The 17,693-nt window shown below is 42.5% G+C and overlaps 1 protein-coding gene across 2 annotated transcripts in view; it reads left to right on the forward strand.

Annotated features, from left to right (window-relative positions):
• The window catches only part of NRG2 (neuregulin 2), a 339,799-nt gene that overhangs the window by 310,389 nt on the left and 11,717 nt on the right, over positions 1-17,693 (forward strand). The window contains exons 6-9 of one of the 2 annotated variants that reach the window (XM_075068052.1): positions 1,225-1,248; positions 9,308-9,410; positions 12,425-12,548; positions 15,086-15,213. In XM_075068052.1, coding sequence (XP_074924153.1) covers positions 1,225-1,248; positions 9,308-9,410; positions 12,425-12,548; positions 15,086-15,213 — 379 coding nt within the window. The remainder of the gene's footprint in view (positions 1-1,224; positions 1,249-9,307; positions 9,411-12,424; positions 12,549-15,085; positions 15,214-17,693) is intronic. The other variant, XM_032801760.2, reaches the window with a different exon arrangement.

Here is a 17,693-nt window from a genome sequence, read left to right on the forward strand (position 1 = left end):
GTTCACTACAGTCGCAGAGAAAAACTTGTCTTTCTCTACTACAAAACTGGCTAGTGTGGAAATTGGAGCATAATAACATTCACATCCACAAATTAGGAATGATCATATTTTGTGTATGGTGGCCTCTGCTTTATATGCAACGATGTATATACAGGGTCTGAATGTTCATGCAGGCAAAACTGCTGTGGACTCATATAGGTGTTTTCTGGTATAAGGCTGAGCCATCAACACCCGTTGGGTGTTATACAGAAACTCTCAACTAATCTGAATATTTTCAGTTTAACTGAATTGTTGGTCTATTAAGTAAACTATATTTCTCTCAGCAATATCTCTCCAAAATAAATTGCTTTCTTATTTTTAACTAATTTGAAGTTTCAATGGTATATGATCAGATTTTTGTTTAATTCAGCACTATTCCCGTTCTTTCTAATGAAAGCAAGGTCACAGTGTACGTCAAAGGTGGAAGAGTGTAAATGTCAAAGAAACTTTGAGAACAGTTCTTTTTTTTAGATTCACAGAGATTGTTGTCTTGCAGAAGCAGCTACATATTTGCATAATTAATTATATACAGTACATACACAATAAACTACACCCCTATAAGAGCTACTACAGCCGATAGACGTCCACACTCAACATGCATGTCAGTGGATTTTAAAAGCCGTGTTGCAGGATACTCCTCTGTATCAGAGATCAGGCTTCAGATTATGTGCACAGAAATCTCCTCATTAATTAAGGATAATAGATTGTATGTTTTTGCTTGGTACTGTTTGAAGGCCTGCACATCCGGAAAGGCTTGTGAAATTGACGAGTGCCTACTCCGGGCGTGCAAGTTCAGGAGACAGTTTTACAAGATCCCTGCAGCAGCTATGTATGCTGGCCTTTCTGGTGTCAGGATATGTCTCTCAACTGTATATGTTTATTCCAGCTAAAAGCTGAATTCCATCTCAGGAACTAACAGACATGTCTCATCTCTAGAGAATTCATGATTATCTACCATTGCTATCTCTTTGAACATTTCTTTACATGGAGCATTACCTCTTGTGGGAATTAAAAACATATTAATGCATACGTTGTGTTCCTAGTTACTGCTACTGAGACAATGAATAGGAAAAGCTAACCTGCTTTAACCACGCAGTGTGTATATAGTTTGTATTTTTAGAGATCTCTGACAGACCTCTTTTTCTTTCTTTCTTTCTCTTTCTTGTCCTCTTTCTGCACTGGCAGAGCATCTTGGATTTGAATTAAAGGGTATGGAACAACCATTCATTTGTTAATCAGAAGCCATTAAGAGCTGCCCACAGTCCTTAACATTACAGCTTTAATGGGATGATTAAAAAATCAGCTATTCTGCTCTTTTTATTGGCACCCAGAAAGATATTTGGATCAAAAAAACCCAAATGTAAACCTATAAAAATACACATGTATTTGTAGCAGCACATTTTTCTTTGTCATGATAAGAAGCACTGTGTGCAAGGCATTACTGGAATACTAAATTGTTATATGTCTCCTCACTGCAAATCTTTTTTCTGTATTTAACTTGAAGAGCTGCGGTTTGTGTTAGTTGGTAAGGTGACCAGCAAGTGTAGCTTGGTAATGGACAAATATTCCAGTAACAGAAAGTCTAGAATTTAGGCCACTGGCGAACAAGAATTTTGCGTGATTCTACAGTCGTTCTGCATGTAGATCTCCCACTGAAATCCAGGAGAGTGCAGTGGGGGATTGGGGTCAGAGTCATGCTTTTCTCATAAAACATGTGCTTGGTTTGAAAGAAATTGGTTTCAAGAGGTAAATCAATTAAAGTCAGCTGAATTACCCAGGAAGCGTAGTGAAGTCAATTGGGGAGTGTCTTTCCACTGAATTCACTGAACATTGATCTGGCTCAAAGAATATAAAATAAAGTTTTCAAAAGCACCTTAGGCCCAGACCCTCAAAGGTCTTAAAGGATCTGAGTCTTAGTGACTTACATGCTTTTGAAAATTTTACCATTAGATAATTTTAGGAGCAGAAAAAACCCATTTGGCCAAACACATGGCTGCTTTCTAGTTGACCATAATGCCGCTCTTTTGTCCTGCATCCCCCTTACCTCGCTCTACAGAAGTACAGTGGAGGGGTCTCTTGAGTTCACATTTTGTGCTGCAGTCATCATCCCTTGTACTACATCCCCTCTCATTTGTTTTGTGTGTGTGGCATAGTTCTGGCAGAGTTCTCTGTTTACCTCTATTTTTTACATTGCCATTTGCTCAGTGTGCAAAACCATAAAGAGCCAAGGCCCACAGTCCTTATTCAGGACCATGCCATGTTTCTGTACAGAAGGAGCTGGTGTAAAAATGGATGGCATCATATTGCCTCAAGTTCTTAATCAAAACTCCCAGTGCAGTTTTGGTTGGTTAAGACAGCAGGATTTGGCCTGCTGACTATGCTGATGCCTCTTTGCAAACCTCTCACATTCCTCCAAGGGCCATATTATTCTCATGGTTGCACCCATGTAACCACATTGGGGTTATGCTTGGGTAACTGAGAGCACAGTTTGGTTTAAATGTCCAGTAAAAGCTACCTCCATTCTGTAAACACTTCCTTTATCACTTCCTGCAGATCCCTGAAACCTGCTGTTGCCTTGTGTTGCATCCTTTCTAAGTGAATGCCTCCCTTTGAGCAATATGGTGCCCAGCTGCGCACACAGAGATCCACAGGGGATCTGAGAAGTGCCTTGAACTGTTTTTCCCTCTGCTCATATATCTTTAGTCCAGGTTCAGTGCAGCCAGAGAGATGTTAGCTAGCACAGAGCAGACCTACATGATTAAGACACTTTAATTCCATTTGATGGGCTCACTGTGGCATGAGCCACTCACCTCTGGCGTCCGGGGACTAAAGTCTTTTCTCAGCTATCCAGTGCAAATCACTAGACACTAGCAGAATGAGAGTGGGCTTTGTCTCCTAAGGACCCAAATCCTTTCTTCCTCAGGGTCTGGTCCTGGGTGCTCCCAACTCCCACTGGTTTGAATGGAAATGGTGGGACTGGGGACCTTGCAAAAGAGGGTCAGCACCCATTTAGATCAGGCTCCCACTGCAAAGGGGTTTGGTGGTTTCAGCACAGCCCCCAGTGGATATTTGTCCACCTTTCCAAACTGCCACAACATTGAGCAGAATTTGGCACAGGTAGTAGCCTCTGCTCCAGAGTCGCCCAGAACCAGCCTGCCAGGACTGATTCACATCTTCCCAGCAGGCAGTTCTGTGCTACAGAAAGTGAGTTCATTTTGGAGAAGGAATTATAGAGAAACTGATGCTGCTATTACAAATACACTTTTAAATAACATTTAGAATTGAGGATTTTTGACATCCCTTTTTAGTTTACTTCTTTCTTGTTTTCCTTGTCCATTCCCAGTCTCATTATTAAACAATATACATTAATAAGCTGTCTTCTCTTCTTCATCCATTCTTCACTTTCCATGTGTTTTCTGTAGTACCCATGGCTGGAACTCTGACTGTGTCTGCATTACTTAACATTAAATGATTTGTCCATAATGTCATTGTTTTAGAATGATGATGATGACTATTATTTATTATTTGCATAGCATCATAGGTGTGAATGGCACTTCAGAGACAAAAGTTGACTGGCCTTACCACAAAGATCTTACAATATAAACTAAACATAAAATCACTCTCTATATATTTACATTATTTTCTTTCTGTCACTGTTCCAGTGAGTTTATGCAGCACGAAGGGATTATGTTATCAGCCATCAATTTAATAAGACTTTGTGGAGTCAACCTAGATTATTTTCAACAGTCATGCATTGAGTTGTACTGCACAGTGAGGCTGGGATTTGATCCATGAGGAAAAGAGTTGCAGTATAGATGAAAGTTTGGGGGAAAAAACTAACTCATTTGGTAGTTTTTCCTCCTCCACCACTATCCCTCCTTTTTTCCATTAAATAAAAGGCAGGGTTTGCATCTGAAAAAAATAACATTTTTGCAGCAAAAATTGTGAATAGTGAAAATTCTCTATGAAAGTATCATTTCACCTGGTTTCAAGATAGAATTGGATCACTTCCCCCCTCCGCCCGCCCCCCGCTATGAACAAATATGTTCACCCAGCAGAACAAATCTTGAACAGATTCATCCACAAGCAATAAAAATCACATCTAGCTGCTTTGGCAAATTTGTGTTAAATCTCTTAAAACCCAGGCTCGGCCTTTGCACATGCAGTACTCCACAACCGTGATCAAATGGAGAACAGATTGCTTGCTGTCTGTATGGAATTCATAACACCAACTGTGCAAAAGAGACTGTCTGAACTTTCTGAGCTGCTCCCAAATAGCATTAACTTTACACTAAGATCCACAAAAGTATCTTGTTAAGCCGGCCATAATTTTTTAGAGCTGACTAAAATCTAAATGAATTTGCTGTTTATATGTTCCAGGAAAAATGTTTTTTTTCAAAATTAAATTGTAAAAATTTGATTATGTCAACTAAAATTGGTTCACAAAATCCACTGAAGGGAGGTTTATATTACATTTCTGAGATTGGGGCAGCCGGTCCTGACAGATCAAATGAGTAATGTTTCCTATTTGTGAGGTGAGTAATGCCTGAGGCCTGTAGAACACTGCTCACCTCAGCAAAATAAAATCATGCTTCTTGCCTATTTTAGCTGTCCCTGTTGTTTTTGTGCTGGTACCACCAGTTGTGACAGTACAGTAGCTCCTCCTTCACCATTAGTCACACTGGAGTTACAGACACTGACAATGAAAATCTCCCAATCTTTGGTCCCCTCCAGTCAGGTCATGGCCCCTTTTGTATTTCTCAAGTTTGATGACCTCCCAAGATGGAATGTACATTTGCATTAATGATTCTAACAACAACATGATTGAACTGGAGAACTTGGAACGTTTGACCGAGTGAAAGGGGCTATACTGATGAAATCCAGGCGTGGAAAGGTGCGGCTCTCCCCTTCCATGCTTCCACCAGTACAGAATATGCACCGCGTTCCCCACCAGGCAAAAATACAGAGAAGGGGAAAGCAAAAAAGCTGAGTTAAATGTCCCAATCCAAATGTGAGTTCTTCCCAAAAGAGGACATATGAAGATTTGACGTAACGGGGAGGTCAGAGAACATCAGATTAGACTGCATGCTCCAAAAACCAACAACAAATCAGTATGAGTCTGCATCACAAGTGAAATCAATCAACCTTTGTGCAAAGGGTCAGCACGGAACCTCAGCACCATTTAGGTCCCACTTTAACCCTTTAGGGCTAGTGAAGAAGGTTTGGGCTGGCCTTCTGCATAGGAGTAAATTTTATCCCAGTTGAGGAGGAACTTGATGAATTGCTTCTTAGAGGACACGCTACCCTAACCCTGTATTGGCCAAGGAAAGCACATGGAGGCACCAAAGCTTGGGAGATTCTTGATGTCATCTTCTCTACTGAATGTTGAAGGAAGATGCCTGTAGTGATGGAACTAGGATGCAGAATGGACAGAATAGGTTAAGAAATTCTCTATTCCTGTCACATGTAATAATGCGGTGCATATTCTGTACTGGTGGAAGCATGGAAGCATGATAAAAGTCTCCTCTCTGGCCTGCAGTGTGAATATCTGCGTATGCTGCATTCATTCCCTACCCAGAACCCATGTTCAGTTCAGCGGAAGCTTAACATGCAGGACGCGTGCAGCCTGTGTCATAGAGGTTCACAGTGCAGAGCAGAGTGAATGGAGATTTCCCCCCCTTTTTGGATCACTGCTTTAGAACGAATGTTCACAGTGGGCAAAATGAAATATTTCTGATTTATTTTTACATGTTGATAAAAAGAAACAAAACCAGGTGGATTTTGACACTCTCTGGCTTCTCAAGTAACTACTGCTGCTTTTCTCCTGTTTAGACCTTCAGAAAGAGAATAATCTTTTCTATATTAGGTACTTCCAAAAGTGGTGGGTTAAGACAGGCTCAAATCCCAAATTATTTTCTCTTAGCTTTTTTTAAAATACTTTTTATCCTACTACCAGGACATGACTCTAACATTCCTAGCACCTGATGCCATTCTTACTTTCCTTCTGCCTTTACCTCCTATAGCTTTGCAGTTAATGGGGATACCAGATATACTGTAGTGAGGGCACTTAGTGTCTCCTGGTGGAACATTCCACCCTAACAACTTCAGCAGGGCTTTTCTTGCCGAATTTCTATGAGAAAATGTTTTAGAGAATGCTAATTAATTAAACCCCAACAACCCAGAATGCTGTATAAAGAAAACATGCTATTGGGGCATATTGACTTATTCATGGTACAAGTCTTTTTTTGGTTCTCCCTCCCCTTGAGTTCACAAGATGATATAGTGGGCCAAATTCTTCTCTCAGTTATTCAGTTGAAAATCCAGTTACTCTATTGATTTCAGTGGATCTACACCCATGTAATTGGGGGCAGAGCTTGGCCTACTGTATTCACACAAGAAGAATAAATGCCTCTAGCCATGTGATTGGTTGACGATATTTGGGTTGAACTGATCTGAGGCAATCTGAATCTTAGCTTTTCCCCGACTCCATCCTGAACAGTTTTATGGACCTGTTCACTGTGGATAAATTACTTCTCTCCAAGAGTGTGCTGTTAATCTGTTGCAGGAGACTGATTTCATTGGCACTGAAAAGCCTTCCATTACAAATAACTATGGATCTCTCCAGCTCATTACAGTCATATCTTAAATAGAAACACTAGATCACTGATGAAGTTCAGTTTAATTTCACAAGTGTATGTGAGTTGTACAGTGTGGTTGAGACCATGCAGTGTCCCATGATACAACTCATTCCTGGAACACAGTTGCCAAGAGGATTAACTGAAATGAATCTGTGTTACTGTTTGGGTTGAAAAATTAATAAGATTACTTCCCAGAATTTCATTAAAAAATACACTGCTGTTATTGGTTACTGGATTTTCAATACTCTGTCCCCTCCCTGTCTTCCAATAGCCAAGCCTTCTCTCCTCCATGCCCACCCAACCTTTGATTATTTACAAGTTTTTTCTTTCAGCATCTGTGTGCTTTTGTGCATCAGATGTTGTGATTTCTGGAATAACTCTAGGACCCATAGCATGCAGTTGCTGCAAGGAAAAAAAGCAGTCCTGATCCAGCAGAGAGAGATATGCTGGACCTTGTGATGGGGCCATCAAATGATCAGTGTATACATGTGTGAGGATGGGTGTGACAATCGGAGTCCAGACACTCCAAAGGGAGAACAGAAGTTCTGAACCCCAAAGAATAAGCAATTGAATCAACTGGTTGTATCTGATGTTACTGTGTTACAAAATGTGTCGTGTCAAGTCTTTTATGAAAGCTTGTAATGTTCTGGCAATATTCCGCAATATTTTTATCCCCACCAGGTCTCTGTTGTGTGTGGAGTGTGTGTGGCAAAGTGAACTGATAGCTGGGCACTGGTTTCACTCCGTTGGGGGTGACAAGCTAGAGGGGAAAAAGACAAGTGTTGGGTAGTTAACAACTTGGGGAGACAGATTTGGGGGGACTTGGCACTGAAGGGCTGTTGAGGTCACCCTGTCAGGGGTTACTAGGCTGGTGGAAGCAGGGTGAAAACATACACCCATAGGCTGGCTACTGGTGTCAGAGCTCTGAGCCATGTCAGCCTGGCGTTAGGCTCCCCAGCTTACAAGGCAGGTGGTGACTGAACCCCTTACTGGTCCTGGTGGTGCCCAAAACATTGCAGTGGTGTAGCTAGCAGGATCTGAACCTGTGTGGGGAATCTCTTAGTAACCAACCTACAAGCATAAGGGTGACCTCAACATCCCCTTCTGGTCCCAAGTGCCCCCAAATCCACCTCAGGTTACACAGAAAACAAACATAAAGGCACAGTCTCAGGCTCTACATGTCTGTAATAGCTAATTTCCCTTTTCTAATACAAGTTACCTATTGCCACCGAACAATTTCCCAGCATGCTCTCTGACCAAGATATGCACTTCACTTAGATGCTGGTCCTCAGTTTTTGGGTGTCCTTCACTTCAAATCCCCTCTCTTTTAAGAGTTTGCAGTTTTTTGGTCTTTCTCTCAGAGTATGGTGATTCATGGAGGGGAAATTCCTCCTCTCCTAAGCTGGGTCTACATTAAAAAATTATGTCGACCCAGCCATGTCACTCAGAGGTGTGAAAAATCCACACCCCGAGGTATGTAGTTAAGCTGACCTAGCCCCCAGTGTAGAGGACGGTAGGTCAATGCAAGAACTCTTCCATCTACCTAGCTACCATATCTCAGGGACATGGGTTAGCTACAGTAACCAGAGAACCCCTCCCATCATTGCTAGGGTGACCAGACAGCAAGTGTGAAAAATCAGGATGGGAGTGGGGGGTAATAGGCATCCCCGAATATTGGGACTGTCCCTATAAAATCCAGACAGCTGTTCACCCTTGTCATTGCAGGGGGTGGTTACACTGAAGCAGTACAGCTGTCCCACTCTAGTGGTTTAAGTGAAGACTTAGCCTCAGTTTTCCAAGACTGAGGTTTGTTTGTTTTTTAATTTCAAGTTTTTTCAGTATTTTCCCATTCATGCCAATGGTCCACCATTGTCTCTTCCTGGCTGGACAATGGACGGGTACTTGAAGTAAGTTCTGTGTAAACAACTGGCTTAGGAGGAGCCCATCCCTGTTGTGAGGTGTGCTTGAAACTGTAGTTCTGGTCATGAGCATACTAGTCTAGATTCGTAATTACATACATTTCTAATCTTAGTCTGTCTATGTATCTCCCAAGGACCATCAAGTTAGAACATCACAAGCTTTCATAAAGACCTGACTTGACATATTTGTATACACAATAACATTGTATACAACCAGTTGGTTCAGTTGCTTATTCTTTGGGGTTCAGATGCTCCATTCTGCCCTTGGAGTGTCTGGACCCTGATTGTCTCAGTGGGTATGGTCAGGGTCCTGTTTATTGGATTAGCAAGGCACCTGGGGAATCTGCTGGAAAGTAAAAAGAAGAGTTGTGGGGCTATTGGAGATCATGGACTAGAGGTCACAGAGCTGTTATAGGGGAGGAGAGGGGACACTGATAAGTTTGCTGGGGTGCAGAAGGGAGGGATTACTGGGCAAAAGGAGGAAGCCATGAGAAGAGGAGGAGAGAATGGTAGGAGATCTCAATGTGTTTGGGGAGGTTTGGGATAATCATCCAAGCCTTTGGGTGCTTATCAGAACTGGATCATGGAACACTTTGAGATCTGCTGATGACTAGTCTATATCGGTTGGATTGTGCTGCTATTTGTGTGTTCAGAACACATTATTTTCACTGGAGTACAACTTTAATTAGTATATTTTTCTAACCTTTGCAGAAGCTGAAGAGCTCTATCAGAAGAGAGTTTTAACCATCACTGGGATCTGCGTTGCATTGCTTGTGGTTGGAATAGTATGTGTGGTCGCTTACTGTAAAACCAAGTGAGTACAGGCAAACAAGTGAAATCTAACAGCAATATTCAAGCTTTGGGTTCCCACTTCTAGCTATGGCACTTACTGACCTAAGATAATACTCAAAGGAGATGATGTACTGTGCTTTTCACTTACAGCAGAGAACATGCAAGGTCTAATAGGGCAGGGGAGTTGAAGTCAAAACTCTCTCTATACCTGACCCTGTTTCAAACTCGTAGGGGTACCAGATTGTGCGGGATATTCTGCATTTCAGCTGAATCAACCCCATTTTGCTAAGTCAGGCAATGTCCTGTGGATGAGTGAACAAGACTCCCTGTAGCAATGGGAAAAATCCATTAGGCTAGGACCTAGGTGACTATGACTTCTGGTCTCACCTCCGCTGACGCTTGCTTATATTTCAGTGAAGTTCATAACAATTACTATTGAGCAAGGCTTCATAAGCTTTCCTAGAAGACAATCAAATATATTTCCCTCCATTTTACAAATAAGTTAACTGAGAGGTTGCACAACGTCATTGCAGGCAAAACTGGGCGTAGAACACAAGTCTCTAATATGCAAACCCAAGTCTCATTCAAAAGCACACTGCCTTGCCTTATTAATATGCCAGATCTATGTGCCTGGCTGGCCTTCTCTAACCAAACACCACTCTAACCACTAGCCACACTTCTCTCCCAGAGCTGGCAATAGAACCCAGCATTCCTGATTCCCAGCATTCTGCTGCTGTCTAGAAAATGGCTGTACAAGCTGTTAGCAAAATGCGTGCACCTCGGTCCCCGTTCAGTTGCTGCTCCTTACAGAAGATAACAGTCGCTCCTTTAGCTCACGTGTAGAGGTCTGACGGTCCAGGGATCAGACCTCACTGACAGCCCACATAGTGAGTTCTCGTGGTTGCACACAGCTGAAAGTTGAAGCTGGAGGGTGGAAGCTGAACCTAGACAAATTCAGACTGGAAGTGAGGTGTAAAATGTTACCAGTGAGGGTAATCAACCATTGGAATAGTTGACCAAGGGTCGTGAGGGATTGTCCATCACTGTCAATTTTTAAATCCAGATTGGATGTTTTTATAAAAGATCTGCTCTAGGAATTATTTTGGGGAAGTTCTCTGGCCTGTGTTATATAGACAGTTGGACTAAGATGACCGCCATGGTCCATTCTGGAATCTACGAAGCTGTGAATTTTCTTTTTAAAAATGACTAGTTTATTTAATTCACAGAAGGAGGAAATGTCTTTAAAGGTGAGTTTCACCATTATAATCTGTCCGTTAAGATGCCACATGCAACAAAACCCAGGTGTTCCACCTTGCAACCATTTGTCACACATTGTCTTGTATTACACAGTGGTAGGCTTGAAGGTGGAGAGTTGTCACCTTGACTCTGATTTGCTGTGAGGCCTCTATAGGGAACTCATGTAACTTCTCCGTACCTTAGTTTTTGCCATCTGAAAATGGGGGTGATGATACCTCTCTGCCTTGCAGGAGGTGTGTGAGGCTTAATCAGTTTGAGAGTCTCAGTGAAAAGGACAAAACAATTTTATTATTAATACAGATATTCCCTTAGTTACTGAAGGTTTCAAACACACGTCTCTCATTTGCCTAGGTAGAAATAATGGAGCAAACCCTGAAGTCCTAAGTCAGTTTTCACGGCATCTACACTGTGGAAAAAATCCTACCCCACTGAGCGTGCATGATGTCCCTAAGAGGGTGATAAGGAAATGAGAAAATGCCCCTGCTGATCTGCTGCAATGGCTGGGTTAGCTGGGCCTGGGCAGTGTGGGAATCAGTTGTGCCCTGACACGCATCCTGATGATCTTCCTGGGTTGGTGCATCCCCATACCATGCCTTACTGTGGGCTGTGCCTTAAAGTCATGTGTGGCTCTAGCCCTCTGTAAAGGCTTCAGAAGTTAGCTCAAAGGGGTTATACTTAGAATTTTGACCATGTTTCTCCCAGCTGTGGTGTTGGCCCAGGATATGCAGTGGAGACAAGCTAAATGGATGCTAGAAGGTGGAGGCTCTGTTCCGAAACCATGCTGCAAGGGTTAACCCAGGCAAGCAGGCAGCTGCTTTCTGTAGATCAGCAGCTGGTCACTGTACATTCAGTATCACCTTGTTGTGAGCAGCCACCAGGCCACACTTCACCTTACTGACTCATCAGACACCTGCGCAATGCTCGTTCTTCTAGACCTTGTCTAGACAGGCAAAAATAGGACCCATAGATCACCAGCACTGGAGCTCCAGGGGTGAGAGATGGAGCGTAGACAGAACACAGTAAGTTCCTGAGCTGCCCTGTCTTCATCTCAGTGTCTACCATGCTGCCATTGGTGGAACTGCATCAGAAGGCACCCAGAGTGAATTTCACTTCCTGCTTTTGCCAACATAGATGCAGCCTGCTCACCTGGAGAGACAGCGTTCAGTCCATATCTAAGCATGGGCTTCTCACATTGGCCTTGTCTGCAGTGACAACATTGCCCTCCATTAGTGGGAGCAGTGGGAGAAGCATCAGCAAAGGCAGACCACGTACATTTTTGCCATCATGTCATCTAGTAAACCTAGATGATATGATGGATTAAAACTTCAGTGTCTTTCAGTGCTCCTGTCTATAGCATAGTATATACAGTATAGTGTTTCCACCATTGCTTCCGCTAGAGGAGCTGTGCAGTGCAGACAGCCCTTGAGTGCTTAGATTTGTAATTGGGACCAAGCTGCCAAGTTTGATCCAAACTTTCCCAAATACCACCTGACTTCAGAACAGCCATTTTGGTTTGGGCCCATCTCTGCTTATGTACTTCAGAAAACCTCAAACGTTGCAGAAAGATCCTAACATTGTGGAACATTGTCTTGTGCTCATGATTTTCCACTGCCCCTGGCTACAGTGTGCTGAAAGTGTCTCAGAGACATGAATTCGAAGCATGGCCTTGTCCTCCTTATTGTCTCTCTCCCCTACAGGGCTTTGGGTGTGAAGAGTCCAAGGAGATATTAGAATTCTAAGTAAACCCTATGAATCCATTTCTCCTTTGTGCATTTTTAGAAAACAACGAAAACAAATGCATAACCATTTACGGCAAAATATGTGTCCCGCCCATCCGAACCGGAGCCTTGCCAATGGCCCCAGTCACCCCCAGCTGGATCCGGAGGAAATTCAGATGGCTGATGTAAGTGGCTTTTGTATAAGGCAGTGCAGAAGTGTATTCAATGCCTTTTTTCAGCCAGTGATTTCGTTTAGGTGTAACATTAAGAATTTGGCATTAAAAGCTGAAATTGAATGGAAAACCATTTGGGTTGGGCTCAGGACAGAAATGTATGAACTAATCATATTTAATCCTCTACCACTCTGTGAAATGCTCATTGTATTTCCTGTTCATTGATGATATCCCAGAATGCATCATTCTGGACCACTACAAATACCATGGACTACATGGCTGGTGGGGGTGAGGCTGTTAGGTGGACATGGCACTTTACGTAGGGCCTTATTCTGCCACTGTTGCTTCTAATCAGTAGCACTTTGCTGAAGGTAGTAAGTCCCTTTGGGGTGCTCAGATGCCACACTGATGGACACAATTTAAGATCATAGGCTCTGATCCAGCAAAGCACTGAAGTACATGCTCAGTTTAACGTATGTGGGTAGTTCCATTAAATTCAATGGGACTATGAATGTGATTATATTGATTTGGGGCATTTGAAAAAAAATGAAAGTGGGAGGAAATCAGATCCATGATGAGTAAAGACACAGGACAGGATTCTTTCCTGTGCCAGTGCTCCAGCATTTCCTAACTTTTGAGTGCACAGCTTTGCAACCTTTGCATTGTATTAACATTTTTTTTGTATGTGATAATTTATATGTTGTCTCATGTATAATGGGCCAATTCTTGTTGGCTCCTGGAGACAGGTTATAATGGGTCCCTTGTCAGCTGCACATGTGCCAAGCACAGACAGAGAAGTCGGGAGCTAAGCAGATAGACAGGCATGGATACAGACAGAAACAGAATCTTTAAAACAGCAGCAATGTGCCTTTTCAGGCTGCGGCCCCACACAAAACCTTGCAAAATCTATTTATGCTGTGAGTAGGAATAATCCATGCAAGAACTTTGGTTGACCACTGCCAAATCAGGGACCACATTGGTATAAATATTCATAGAATCATAGAATATTAAGGTTGGAAGAGACCTCAGGAGGTCATCTAGTCCAACCCCATGCTCAAAGCAGGACCCACACCAACTAAATCATCCCAGCCAAGGCTTTGTCAAACCGGGGCCTTAAAAACCTCTAAGGAGAGAGATTCCATCACTTCCCTAAGTAACTCATTTCAGTGCTTCACCACCCTCCTAGTGAAATAGTGTTTCCTAATATCCAACCTGGACCTCTCCCATTGCAACCTGAGACCATTGCATCTTGTTCTGTCATCTACCACCACTGAGAACAGCCTAGCTCCATCCTCTTTGGAATCCCCCTTCAGGTAGTTGAAGGCTGCTATCAAATCCCCCCTCACTCTTTTCTTCTGCAGACTAAATAACCTCAGTTCCCTCAGCCTCTCCTCGTAAGTCATGTGTTCCAGCCCCCTAATCATTTTTTTTGCCCTTGACAGGACTATCTCCAATTTGTCCACATCCCTTCTGTAGTGAGGGGACCAAAACTAGATGCAATACTACAGATGTGGCCTTACCAGTGCCTAATAGAGGGGAATAATCACTTCCCTCGATCTGCTGGCAATGCTTCTACTCATACAGCCCAATATGCTGTTGGTCTTCTTGGCAACAAGGGCACACTGCTGACTCATATCCAGCTTCTCGTCCCCTGTAATCCCCAGGTCCTTTTCTGCAGAAGAAGCTTTGCAGAGCTAAGCTTTGCTTAGTCTACAGACTAAGCGCCATGTCTCCAAGACCCTCAACGTTCATCAATGCCCTTTCATAGTTCCCATGTAGCAGCCTCTCCTTGATATATTGAAGAGCCCAGAACAGAGCTACAGAAAAGCCACTACTTTTTAACCTTCTGGGCAGCTGCTGTTCTTCTCAGCTCTTTAAACTGGACACAGATACATGCAATCATGTGCTTGTTACATGATTTGATATATAAACTCATAGAAATTAAGGTCAGAAGGGGCCATCATGATCAGGGGTTCTCAACCTTTTTCTTTCTGAGGCCCACCCCAACATGCTATAAAAACTCCACGGCCTACCAATGCCACAACAACTGTTTTTCTGCATATAAAAACCAGGGTAGTGTTAAGGGGTAGCAAGCAGGGCAATTGCCTGGGACCCCACACCACAGGGGGCATGTAGAGCTAAGTTGCTCAGGCTTCTGCTTCAACCCTGGACTTCAGCCCTATGCGGTGGGGCTTCGTCTTTCTGCCATGGGTCCCAGCAAGCGTAATGCTGGCCCTGCCTGGCAGACCCCCTGAAACCAGCTCGTGGCCCCCCAAGGGGCCCCGATCCCTGGTTGAGAACCATTGATCATGATAATCTGGTCTGAGCTCCTGCATGTCACAGGCCACAGAACCTTGCCCACCCACTCCTGTGATAGACCTCTAACCTCAGGCTGAGTTACTGAAGTTCTCAAATTAAATTACCGAGAATGCACCATCTTCACTAGTTTAAACCTGCAAGTAACCCATGCCCCAGGCTGCAGAGGAAGGCAACCCCCCTCAGTCAATCAATGAGCAGTTGCCTGATATTTGGGACTCTCTTTATTACAGTATATTTCTAAAAACGTTTCTGCCACTGACCATGTGATACGGAGGGAAACAGAGACGACGTTTTCAGGAAGTCATTCCTGCTCCCCATCTCACCATTGCTCCACAGCTACTCCAACTTCAAGCCAGAGGTGAGTGTGCCATTCCCCCCCACACCCACATCCATCCTGTCACTGCAAGAATATCTCAAGAGTGTAGCAAGAAAAACATTTCTCAAGTCAGAGCAAACACTAAATGTTTTTCCTGTCACCTGCCTGTTCTTCTCTGTTCATGAGTGTTTGCAATATTCTGTCACTTTGAGTGACACAGAGAAAATAGATACATGAGAGAAAAACACTGAAGATTATTCTACATGTAGTTTGATTTTGTGATAGTTTTGGAGAAAATTCTTTTTAGCTGTGGGGTTTGGAACATATATAACTAAAATTTTCAAAAGTACCTAAGGAAAAAATTTTCAGATGCTCCTAAGTTCCATTTACAAAAAGGATGTAGGGCCAGATTTTTAAAGGTATTTAGGTGCCTAAAGATGCAAAATGGGCTTTTAAAAAATGCACATTAGGTGCTCTCCAATCTGCATCATTGTACACCTAAATACCTGTAAAAGTCTGGTCATTAGGTGAATAGTTACTTTTGAAGATGGGACATAGGCTCCTAAGATACTGAGTCACTTTTGAAAATCTTACCCTTTATCTCATTTGCATACTGCTATCTTCTTTCCTAAAATACTTTAGGAGGTACTAGAGCTGCAAAATTTGGATTCAGATCCAAGTTTTGATGAACCCAAATTTCAGAGGTATTCAGAAGGCATTTACAAAATACAGATCTGGATCCAGATTCAGATCTGAGGAACCCTGCAATGTCAAGAGTGTTTGAATTCTGGGGTATCATTTGGGGCTCTCGTGGTTTCCATTTTTAAATGTCAGGATTCTAACCTATGATCTCAAAACTATGAACTATGGCCTTTTGGTGACCTTGTCATAGCAAATATATCCTTTCTCCACTAGCCACAAATGTGCTTTGTATGTCTGCACATGGATAGTTGCTCCCTAAGATGACTGCTGTGAAGCATTTAGAGCTAAACTTTGAACATGGAAAACTATGATGTACCTTCACAATCTACACAAACAGGAAGTTGTACCTAGAATAGTTAAATGTATCTGCACATACATTAATCTGTGAAGCACACACGCATGTGTATTTTGCACAGGCAGTTGCCTGCATATTTTATATATACTAATGCATATTTTACTAGTGTTTAGAAATATTCTCCTATACTTGCCCATGATGTATAAGAAGAGAGGGCTATAAATATTGTTAAACATTTAGGTCTAGACTTTCAAATTTGGGGTCCGATTTAGCAGGTGCAATTTTGCATCAACAAAAAACTTGTTTATGCAACTTGTTGCAGGCAAAAAAATGTTGGTGCAGATTCTTATGTTTGCAGTTTGCACTTATGTAGGTCATTCTGAGGCTGGCTTGAAAATCTGGGTCTCAGTATCTTGTGCAATGTTAGGTCATCAGTGAAATAGCAATAGTTCTTGTTAATAGGACGGGGTCAAGGTGGAAGAAACAGCGCATCCATGAAGCTGAGCCTTTCACAATTTTGAAGGGCATTTCCAATTATAAATTAATGTTTTCCATTTTTATAGTGTCCAGGAAAACACTGGGTTGCATCTTCAAATGACCTGGAGAAGGGCTAAGAGTAGATGGACCCTTTCTCTTTGTGGGTGCTCTGTTTCTTCCCCTTTGACGGTTCCAGTGAATACCGTGCTTATTCCAGTAACTGAAGTTGGTTCTTTGAAGGTGCACTCAACATTAAAACATGATAATAAAACGACACTGTGAGGTCCACATTCATGTTCCATCGGTGAATTGTACCAGACGAGATGTGTTCATCTGCAAGGCAAGAGATGTCAGGTCTGATTCTGATCTCACTTACAGCAATTGTCCACCAGTGTTACTTTAGTGTTTGGTAGGTGTTGATGAATCCTTTGCATTCCAACTGTTCAGAGAAAAAGGACCAGAAGGCAAAATGTTGTTGTCTTTAGAAGACATTTTCTTACATAAGTTACTCTCACGGTGTGGCTATTCTGTTATTCAGTCCTCAAAACCTGGTGATTTAGACCTAATATTTTTCAGGTATTGTGCATTCATGAGTTGCACACACAAATTGCACAATAGACATGTGCAATCCTGAGTCGTGTGTGCAAAAGTATATGTGCACGCACAACCCCAGTTTACATGGTCTCATTAAGTGTTTTTCATTCACTTCACAATAGTGGGCCTTCTGACGGGCAGGTACCTGTTGGGTTTACAAAGTGCCTAACTCCCATCAAAAGTCAGTGGGACGTAGGTGCCTAAATCACTTAGGCATTTGTAAATCTCTCAAGGCACCAAAATACTGTCATGAATTGGTGCTCGATATCTAAAACGCTGTCTTTTTGAATAAACTGCACTGAGCAAATGTTTTTGAAGACACACCCAGAGCAGTTCAGTTGAACGTGAAGCTGCCATTTCACTCCTCCTCTTTTCTAACCAGAACACCATTTGAAGTTGTAAATGCAGTTGATGGTTTCAGCTGAGAATAGGCCTGGGTTTAACCATAATTAAC

This window comes from Chelonoidis abingdonii, chromosome 7 (genome assembly GCF_003597395.2).
Source record: "Chelonoidis abingdonii isolate Lonesome George chromosome 7, CheloAbing_2.0, whole genome shotgun sequence".
Classification (NCBI taxonomy): domain Eukaryota; kingdom Metazoa; phylum Chordata; order Testudines; family Testudinidae; genus Chelonoidis; species Chelonoidis abingdonii.